At 44.6% G+C, this 10686-nt stretch overlaps 1 protein-coding gene across 2 annotated transcripts in view; it reads right to left on the bottom strand.

Annotated features, from left to right (window-relative positions):
* Window positions 1–10366, bottom strand: part of MST1R (macrophage stimulating 1 receptor) — a 52134-nt gene extending 41768 nt beyond the window's left edge. For both annotated transcript variants that reach the window (XM_082214484.1, XM_082214483.1), the window contains exons 1-2: window positions 10054–10366; window positions 5209–6523 (exon numbers count right to left, since the gene is read on the bottom strand). In XM_082214484.1, coding sequence (XP_082070610.1) covers window positions 5209–6414 — 1206 coding nt within the window. In that variant the 5' untranslated portion in view covers window positions 6415–6523; window positions 10054–10366. The remainder of the gene's footprint in view (window positions 1–5208; window positions 6524–10053) is intronic.
* Between the last annotated feature and the right edge of the window lie 320 nt (window positions 10367–10686).

Genomic DNA, 10686 nt, shown 5'->3' on the forward strand with positions numbered 1-10686 from the left:
ACCAAGCAAACACATAAACAAACAAACAAACAAACAAACAAACCGTATGTCTGAAACAGTACAGGAAAAAAAGTCCTGAAACCATTTTGTCTCTCCCAAATTGACCTCAAATGTTTCTCTGCAAGGAGGGAAGAAATGGGGAAAACCTCCCCATTTGCTCACAAATTCTGCCCTAAGGGCACATTTAAGCTATGAATAGGGCGAGCCTGTGATCTGGACTCAGGAATTAAGTATTTATCATCACAAAAGAATAGCCAGGCTGTCCAGGTAAACCCATCAACAGCCAGGTAAACCCATTAACAGGTTTCCTGCCAGACAGGATTCTGTTGTAGACCAACCCTTATGTGATTTATGCATGATGTATTGGGGGGTGGTCTTGGGCTCCAGGGTGGGCAATTTCAAATGTCAATATAAGGGCTTGCACGCCATTGTTCGGGGTCCCTCCTGCCTCCTGCGTGTAGTTGTGAAGCACCCTGTTGCAACAGTTAATAAAGATCAGGCTTACTAGCTGCTTTGCTTCTCAATATTCTGTGGTTGGCCTCTGTTAATTTCTCCTACTGAGAGAGAACCTACATAAGGACTCTATACTGGCTCTTGGGTACCCCATAAGGGACATGGAGCAGTTTTTTCCTTATAACAAACTCATTGGAGAAAAGGCAGGATATAAATGTAATAATAAAAAAATAAAACTTTGTATGGTGTGGAGAAAGTGGACAGGGAGAAGTTTTTCTTCCTCTCAGACAATACAGTAACTTGGGGGACGTCCAGTTACACTGAATGTTGGAGGGTTGAGGGCAGACAAAAGAAGTAACTTCTTCGTCTGCAACTTAATTAAATACAGTGGTACCTTGGGTTAAGAACTTAATTCATTCTGGAGGTCCGTTCTTAACCTGAAACGGTTTTTAACCTGAGGTACCACTTTAGCTGCCGCCACACAATTCCTGTTCTCATCCTGAAGCAAAGTTCTTAACCCGAGGTACTATTTCTGGGTTAGCAGAGCCTGTAACCTGAAGCATCTGTAACTTGAAGCGTCTGTAACCCGAGATACCACTGTAATGGAATTTGGTCCCCCGGGGAAGCAGCGATGGCCACCAACTTCAATGGCTTTAAAACAGCTACCATGGCTGTGCTCTGTTTTCAGTGCTAGAGGAGGCAGTACTACTTGCTGGGAATCCACCTGTGGGGAGCACTGTTGCACTTCTGCTGGCATGCTTTCCATAGGCATCTGGTTGGCCACTGTGAGAACCAAAGGCAACATTATGTGGGACTTTGGCCTGATCCAGCAAGTCTCGTTCTTACATTCTTATACCCTACGCTGCCTGCACAAGCAGATTGCTCCCTTGAGTAAAGAAATGGGGCCATAAGGAACACATGGACCAAATTTCGCACACATTGGAGCTGCTATGTATTTCTTCCGTGTTTGTAAGCATGCCTGGGATATCAGGTACCAAAGCAAACTGTAGCATGCATGCTGCGGCACTGAGGAACGCCAACATCGGCCTAAGGGCAGTGGTGCTTCTTAAATTACCCTTTCCCACCTCTGTTCAATCATAAGAGCCCAAACCAAATGCACATTCCCAACCCATCCCAGCAGGGAGATTACGAAAAAGATTTCAAAGGAGAAATACTTGATTTTCCGACTGCCTACGCTTCAGAAAGGGTGTGCACTTGGATTCCAGCCACCACAACTGAATTCTGGTTTTGCCCCCATCCGGCGTAAACTCGTTGGACTAATCGTTTTATCTTATTATATTCCAGCTTTAACGAATGTGGTGCAATAACATCATCGCCATGGGAGACTCTGTAAACACCCACCAACACAAAAGCCTCCCCACTCCCTTTTAAAGAAGCGGAAGTACATGTTGCAGCAAGTAGCCATGAAACAGCTGCATGTGCTAAATGATGGTAGTGAAGCTGATGAACATAGACTGAGATGGAGACTGTTTCACAGCTTCAATATTAATGAAATGGGTAGATTTAAAATAAAACCAAAGAAAGCCAGAGGCACAGAATGCAAAAAGGATTCGGGAGAGCACGTGTGTTGGCGTGGGGAGGGGACTCAAAGATGGAAGATAAGTATGCTTTGACTGATTCTGTTTTAAAACTTAAAAAAAAAAAAAATCCCCAGCATGCCAGAAGCCTTAAAACATGCAATTCCAGAAACCACATTGGCTTGAAACATGATGCTTGTTATTCTAGTAGCACCCCACCCTCCATTATTCAAAGTATCTTCTTTTCCTAGTATTTGAACGTATTGTAGCCATTCTGATAAATAAATGAGGATCAGCAATACTTTTAATCAATGGGTAAGTTCTAGAGAATCTTGGACTATAAAGATTAAAATGCTGGTCTGGAAACAAACCTATAAAGAATTTCCACAGGAGTTATCAATATATCTAACAACTTCCAGATGAGTAACCATGCTAGTCTGTTGAAGCTAAAACAACAAAGAGCCTTGTGGAATCTTACAGAATAACAGATTTATTGTAGCACACACTTTTATGGATTAGTATGCAATTATTATTATTATTTGGGACGCGGGTGGCGCTGTGGGTTAAACCACGGAGCCTAGGACTTGCCGATCAGAAGGTCGGCGGTTCGAATCCCCACGACAGGGTGAGCTCCTGTTGCTTGGTCCCTGCTCCTGTCAACCTAGCAGTTCGAGAGCACCTCAAAGTGCAAGTAGATAAATAGGGACCGCTCTCTGGCGGGAAGGTAAACGGCGTTTCCGTGTGCTGCTCTGGTTTGCCAGAAGCAGCTTAGTCACGCTGGCCACGTGACCCGGAAGCTGTCTGCGGACAAGCGCCGGCTCCCGGCCTATAGAGCGAGATGAGCGCGCAACCCCAGAGTCGGTCACAACTGGACCTGATGGTCAGGGGTACCTTTACCTTTATTATTATTATTATTATTATTAAGGGAAGTTTTTAATGTTGGATTTTATTTTTAATATTCTGTTGGGAATCGCCCAGAGTAGCTGGAGAAACCCAGTCAGATGGGCAGGGTATAAATAATAATAATAAATAAATTAATAAATTAATAAATAATAATAATAATAATAATAATAATAATAATAATTACTACTACTGTACCTTGCTTTGAGTTTAATGAAAAATCAGCAAATTAAGTAAGGTTATTATTAAAGGTGAAAAAAACCTTATCCTGGATCTTTAGGGGATTTGCACTGGCATCCCCAACCAAGCATACAGGATTTTGATCAGTTCTTCCACACCAAGATGAATGAGAAAGGAACTATGCTTTGCTCATAGCATGGAGCTGCTGCTAAAAATGGCAACCCAGAGTCTGGTTCTCTTCATCTTCCCTGTAACGTAGGGGTAGACCAATCTGTGGACCTCCAGATGATGTTGCTGGACTCCACCTTCCATCAGCCCTGGCTGCCATGACCAGTGGTCAGGGATTATGGGAGCTGTAGTCCAGCAACATCTGGAGGACCAAAGGTTAACCAGCCATCCTGTATGTGCAGAAACGCTTTCAGTACCATAATATCACCAAACTGTGTGTTTTCTCCTTCACCCAACATATTGTTGGAAGTCATTAGCCTGGGTGGAGAATGTACAACAGAACGATATCATGAAACTGGGTAAGTGTTCCAACATGTTAATAAAGAAGAAATATTTGATGGCTGAAAGATACTGTTCCCAGCAACCCTGAAATTATTAACTGTGAGGATATGTAAGATTAATGTTTGCAGTCTGTTATGTTTTCACATTCTTAAATTATGGTTTTGTTTTACAGACAAACCTCAGCTCCCGAATGCCTCCGTTTTGGAATGTTTCAGCTCCCAAACGCCAAAAACCCGGGAGTAAATGCTCCAGTTTTCAAATGTTTATCGGAAGCTGAACATCCAACGCAGCTTTCACGTGTGTGCAGGAAGCTCCTGCAACCAATCAGAAGCAGCGCCTCAGTTGTCGAACATTTCGGAAGCTGAACGGGCTTCCGGAAGAGATAACGTTCGACAACCGATGTTTGACTGTATTTGTATTGTATTTTTTTACCACTTTACTAACTGCCTGGAAATGTAATAAATGTAATAAAGAAATAAATAAAGTTTGCAAACGTTTGACAGAACTCTCATGTTTCATGAAAAACAGTACTAGTATCAAGGTCTGAAGAAATGTTTTTTTCAAAAGAGAGAGAGAGAGAGAGGACGCAGCAGAGGTCTCTTTTGGTTTTGTGTAATGTCAGTTCTCCTCAGTTAAAAAGTATGGTCTGGTGGCTACAGTGCTGGGATTTGTACTCAGTTTAAAAGCCCACATCTGCCATGTTTACAGCTGGCCAGCTCCATTCCATCCCCACCAGATTCCGCCCTTGGACAGCCAAGGCATTTCTGATAAAGGTAGCAAAACCAAACACTCAGGTTGTGGATACAAGGAACGATCCTGCTTTTCAGAAAAGGCAGACAATGGGAACAAGTGGGAACTAATGGAAAGGGTAACAGAAAAAAGCTCTAAACAGTTCTTTCAGCTAGGTGGAGAGGTACAGAAAAGACACTCAGACACCAACTCAGGAATACAGCAGCCACCCTACCAGGGATGATAGCAAAACTGAGTCCAATGTGGAAGAGTGGTGTGTCTTTTTGACTCTTCTGGCTCCACCAACATCTGAAGCAGTGCTTCCCCACTCTGGCAGAAACAGAAGCCTTGTAATGTCTCACCAATCTTATTCAGATTCTCTCTTGTTAAGACCCTTCTGTTGCCTGAAGGAAGCTAGGTCTCTCTTTTCTCTAAAAGTCAGTGCAGAAACTCTCCTTTGGCCTGTGCTTTGTTTCATTAACCTTGCCCTTCCCCAGGTGGGCGGTTGTTTTTTGGTTCCCTACACTTGATGGGCAGGGGGTGTACCTTGCTGGCAGCCTGCAGAGTCCTAAACCGCCCCAGAAGATGGAGTCCCAAAGCGCTGGGCTCCCCTACTAACACCCAGGCAACCTCTCTACCACTTGTTTCTGTCTGTTCTGACGTAAATATACAATGCTCATGTAACCTTGCTTCGCAGTTTCTTAATTTCCTGTCTTTAAAATGGGCCTTAGTGCAAATAACTCAAATAACTGTTTTGAATATATTTTTTAAAGCCTGTAAAAAATACTATATATAAGTGACTAATGATAATTTCCTCCAACCAGGCCTAAGAATTACCTCTGACATCACATACAATAATTTCATGTAAGAAGACGGGAAATGATTGCTGGGAACTCACATTATGTGGACAGTACTCCAAAACTTGATAAAACTTCAGTCCTCGAGGCACACGGTTGTGGACATCCACATTGCAGCACTCCTTCATCCCTTCATCGATAGCCTCATTTATCTTGTTCACGGGGAAAGCGCAAACTGCCGAGTAATTCCGGGGCACTTTGCTGCCTGGCAGGCTTTCAGCAAACACCCCAAAGAGAACCAGTTCTCTGTCAGCATCACTGACAGTGATCTCAGGAGCCAGTTTTGGGCCAGGCTGAGTAGCATGAGCTGCTTGCAAAACATTAAAAACGACATCCCTGGGGGTTGCCCCAAGACTTCTCTTCCGCTTGGTGTTAAAGCGGCAGTCCAAGTTCAGTTCACGGTACGTGTGCACTTCCGTTTCATCAGTACTGAGCCGTACAATCCTAGTGTGGTACACACTGGACTCAGGGTTTTCTTTTTGGACTGTTAGGAAATATACAAAGTTCCGGTATTCAAAGGAATACACATAGTTAATTGGGTATGTGTCTTGAAACGCAGGTAGCACCGTTAAGGAGTGGAAAGGATGGTCAAACCCTTCCGCGTTACTCTTGAGTCTCCGTATAGACACGGATTTGGGGCTATATGTCTCCGCAATGTTTCTGTTAATGGTAGAGGCAACGTAAAAGTATACCGTGTGTGCCATATCAGCAACTACAACTCTAGTGCCTAAAGGACTGGCCACACAGTCTGGACACTCAGAAGGCCTGTTAAATTTAGCAGAGAACAGGCATTTGGTGTCAATTGACACATTGCCATTTTTTTCAATCTCATGCTGGAAGCAGACTCCATGATTGGAAGTCCCACAACTATAAAGCCAAAATTCTTGAGGATCCAACACCAGAACTATGTTATCTGTATCTTCGGGGTTCATTGGCCCTTTCACGGGGCACTTGGCACAGATCTCACACGCGGCATTACCCCAGGGACCAGTCACTATCGTGGACAGAATTTCCATCTTTGAGTTCAACATGAAGATCTTGTTCCGAACTGCAATAAAGATCACATCATCGTACTCAGAAGTGACAATGTTCTGAATGGAACTCCCAGCATCGAATGTAGGGAAGCTGTACTTCACTGTGAAATCTCTGGTTGAGTCGGACCACCGAGGTGGGCATTGCCATGCCTTCCCAATAATTAAAGTGGGCAATAACCCCAATATGAGGCAAAGTAACAATGGCACATCCATACTAGGGAGGTAACAGTAATGCAGAGTCCCAGACCTCAGAGACTACCTCAGTTTTTCAGTTCTGTGTGGAGCTGAAATCCATCCAGAATAGTCTACCATTGCATTGCAGCTGAAAAGGAGAGAAAATATGAATGACTGACATTGAAGAAAAAAGGAAACAAGCTTGCATTTAAGTATTACGGAGCATCCGCTAGAAGAGGAAGATATTTGGAAGCTGTGTTAAGTCTGCTGCAGCAAAAACGACAGTTCTGTGGCACCTAAAAGATGAACAGATTCCTTATATTTTTATATTTTATTTATTAAAATGTTCATATTCTGGGAAGCTTCCAACTTAATAAAAACACAGCAAAACATCACACAATTAAAAATTTCCCGATACAGACCTGCCTTCAGAGAGTTGTATAGTTGTTTATCTGTTTGAGATCTGATGGAAGAGCATTCTACAGGTTTACAAGAAAAATAAATAAAATACATAAAACCAATGCTCTTTTTCTAGAAAAAGAGGTGCTGGAGCTCACCATGAACACCTCCCTTGTTCTCTTATAATGGCCATGGCTCACCTGAGAGGTGCCAGAACTGGGTTCCGGCAAGTTCTGGCTGAAAAAAAAGGCCTGCATAAAAGCATATTGTAAAAACCAGTTAAAAGCAGAAATCAATTAACAATTGTGGGAAGATGTATTCTTAACTGCCTGGACAGGCCTGGTGGAATAGAAAAGTTTTCAGCAGGTGTTTAAAAGTTGAAACAGAAGTTCCCTTCTTACAGCATAAGTTTTTGTGGGTCGCACAATAAAAGGGAGTTGGATCTCCTTGTGAAAAGGAATCCTCTACAGAAGCTATACTGTCCGTGAAAATCCAGCCGTACAATGTTTGTGAAAATCCGGATGCATGGCAACCCATGTTGGCAGTGTCGTTTTTGGCAAATAAACTGTGATTTTGCCAAGAAGACTCAACAACTTTTAGCTGGTGCCCATCATCACATCTGTGTCCTAAGTGTTGTTGCTTTTGATCTGATGTTTTCACCAGACAGTAAAGGATCTAGGGTGTCAAAATCTCGTGGATTAAAAAAAAAACCAGAATTCCTTTCTTTTCTCAGTAAAAATTATACCAAAAGGTGGGTGGAGTATGTAATAATAACAACTTCGTAAGTATTATTTCCTATATATGTAATTGGTCTACATCAGTTAATATTTACAGGCAGTTTTGCACTGAATGGGTTCATTGCACAGTGGGTTTATTTTAAAAAGGTTTTAGTAATGTTAAAAATTGAATTAAAATTATTCATATTAATCATTTTAATTGAATTGAATATGACAATACAAACAATAGAATATAAAAAAGTAAAACATAACAACAGATGACTGGTACATCTATTATTAATTAAAGTTTGTCAATACAGTTATTTTTACTACATTCTTCAGTAATTGAACCAATATAATAATTCCCTTTCCTTTTATTTCTGGTTTTTACATAATCTGAATGATAAAACTGCCAGATGCATTTGGCAATTTGGGACTGACTTCTTCGTGAGTCTTATTTCATTTCTAATAATGTCTGCCATATAAACCTTTCTATTTCTGGAATCAAGAAACAAGGTTACCCCCACCATTCTATACTGGATGCTGGGACAACCCCCCTGCCAAAGGCCTCAGAGTTTGAAAAGGAAATAAAATCATACCAGATTGCATAAATTTATATATATACACTGTATTTTTCCGTGTATAAGACTAGCCTTGTTTGTTTTTTGCCAAAAATTAGGTTTAAAATTGGGGCTTGTCTTATACACGGATAGTGCTGAGGGGTGTTTTCTTAATTTGGAGTCCCCCAAAATACATGGGGGCGTCTTATACATGGAAAAATATGGTATGTTTTGAGTGACCTCTTGCCACTTTTAATTTATGCAGCAGCATAATATTTAATATTTACAGTCAGTTTTACATTGGGCGGGGCACGTTGGGGCAGGGCGCATTGCCTGGAGCCTCACCGCTGCCTCCCCCTCAGTTGTAGGGTAGCTGAGGGAGAGCGGGTGCAAGCCCCACGCTGCCGTTTCGGGCAGCGCAGAACCTGCAGGTGCCTGAGCCACCGCATCACTTCCAGGAGAGACGAATGGCTCGGGCGAGCAGCAGGCCCCATGGTAAGTGTCACCCCCTGCAGTGTGGCGCTCAGTGCCCCCAGCTATGCCTCTGAATTTATGTGATATCTTTTCGTTTCTCAGTGGTAGGGCATCTGCTTTCATTCACATCCCTGGTTCAATCTCCAGCATCACCAGGTGGGCCTGGTAATAATCCCTGGCTGAACTGCTGCCAGTCAGTGTAGGCAGTACTAAGTTAGATAGACCAATGGTCTGATTTTCTATAATGCAGCTTTCAATATTCCTGAAATCCCCAAAGTATAAAAAAATGGCGCTCTCTCTTTGAATTAACAAATGAAGCAAACATTAAGTGATCTGGATAATCAAATCTCATTATCACTGGGTGCAGCACACACACAATCCTACATATACGGGAGGAAATGCGCACACAGTGCAAAGGTGCATTCTTGGGTGTGGCTAACACATAATAATGGAACACCCAGATATTTATTTTAAGTGCCTACTCTCCTGTAGAAATATCTCCATCCATTAACTCTGATCCTATGCATGCTTATTCAGGAATGCCATGAAGTTCAACTGCGTTTACTCCCAAACAAGTGCAATAACATGAATCACCCAGTAAGTTTATTTCCCCAGTGCACAACTGAAAAGATGGAGGGGTTTAAGGGGTTATGACTTCAAACATTACACAACAGCAAAACCACATTTGGCACCAGGAGTGTACACTCACTGGGAAGCCCCAGCAAGGCCAAAGTCCCTGGCAACCCTACCTGCATAACACACACCAACAAGCACTGTTTCGGGATGAAACATTTTTGCCTCACCTTTCAATCTTAAAGCAGCTTGAATAAATATCAATTTTATATATATATATACACACACACGCACCATTAAAAATAATAAGTACAGCTCCAAAAGTACAGCAAAACACTATCAGGACTAAATCAGAAAAAAGCAAGTGCCCTTGACACACCCATCTATCAAGAGAATATCAGGAAGGAGGTACAGTCATCGACTATTTTAATAGCTTCTTGTTTGCTGGCTAAAGCGTAGCAAGTGAGGATGCCAAACGAACCTCCTTGTTGTTTTCGCACACTGCATTTTTCGTGGGCGCGCATATCAAAGGGTGCATTAAAAGAAAAGAAAAGCCGTGCGATAGTTGTGGGCAATGGGTGTCTACTAGTGTGCCCTGCTGCGAGCTGAGGCCAACTCCGGAGCAGAAGCGAAAGGCAGGCTGGCGGCATTGCCCTCGCTCGACTTCTCCTTCTCCCAAGCGCCCTGGGCAACAGGTGACCCAGGCGGCAAAAGCCCTCTCCCCGCGGAGGGCGGGCGAGCGCCCCGCGCAAATCCCCCTCGGGGCAGGCGCGGTGGGAGAGCGAGAAGTTTCGCCCCTTCCATGCGCCCAGATCCTGATTCAGATGCCCCTACGCGCTCGTGGACTGGAAAGGAAACCGAGCAAGGGGAAAGGTAAGGCCAGCAGCACTGCCCACCTCAAGGCTGAGGCCCCTCTGAGCCCATACAGCGCGACTTCCCCGTGGCCAAGGACTCACCCCGCCGCAGCCGCAGCCGTCTCGGACTCTCTGAACTCGGCGCCGACTACACACCTGGCCGGGGAGGCTCCCAGGCGGAGGACGGGACGGGACCGGGCGGGGACAGCGCGCCGAGGGCGGCACTCAGCCCGTCACCGCCTCCGCCTCCTTGTGCCGGGCCGCTTCCGCAGCAGCCCGTTCCCGCCTTTGGGTCGCGTCCCAGCGCCGTCGTGGAGGAGTGGAGCGGAGCGGACGCTCTTGTAGGACAAATGACTTCCTAGGGAGGGAGGCGCAGCCCGGCTTGGCGCGCTCAGAAGTCGCCCTGCCTGGCAAGAGAGAGACGTGCCCTGATAGCCGGCGCTGGCGACTGTGGCTACTTCTTCGGGGCCACTTCTCGGCGGAACAGGGCGCAACCCGTCCCGGCTCTCACCCCGCGAGTTCCGCTGCGGCCTGAGGACTTTGACCGCCTGTGGCTCGCGCGGAGTACCTTTCTAACGTCTGCAAGGGAAAGACGCGTGTCTGTAATCACCGCGGTGCCTGACCGGAAGCCGTGATTGCCTCCGTTCCGCGGCGTGTATCCCTTGGGTTTAGTTTCGTGTTGTGTTGGGTTTGGAGTAGCAAAAAGAAAAAGAGTGAGAGGACTCTTAAAGACTT

Source organism: Podarcis vaucheri, assembly GCF_965113315.1.
Source record: "Podarcis vaucheri genome assembly, chromosome: 2".
Taxonomy (NCBI): Eukaryota; Metazoa; Chordata; class Lepidosauria; order Squamata; family Lacertidae; genus Podarcis; species Podarcis vaucheri.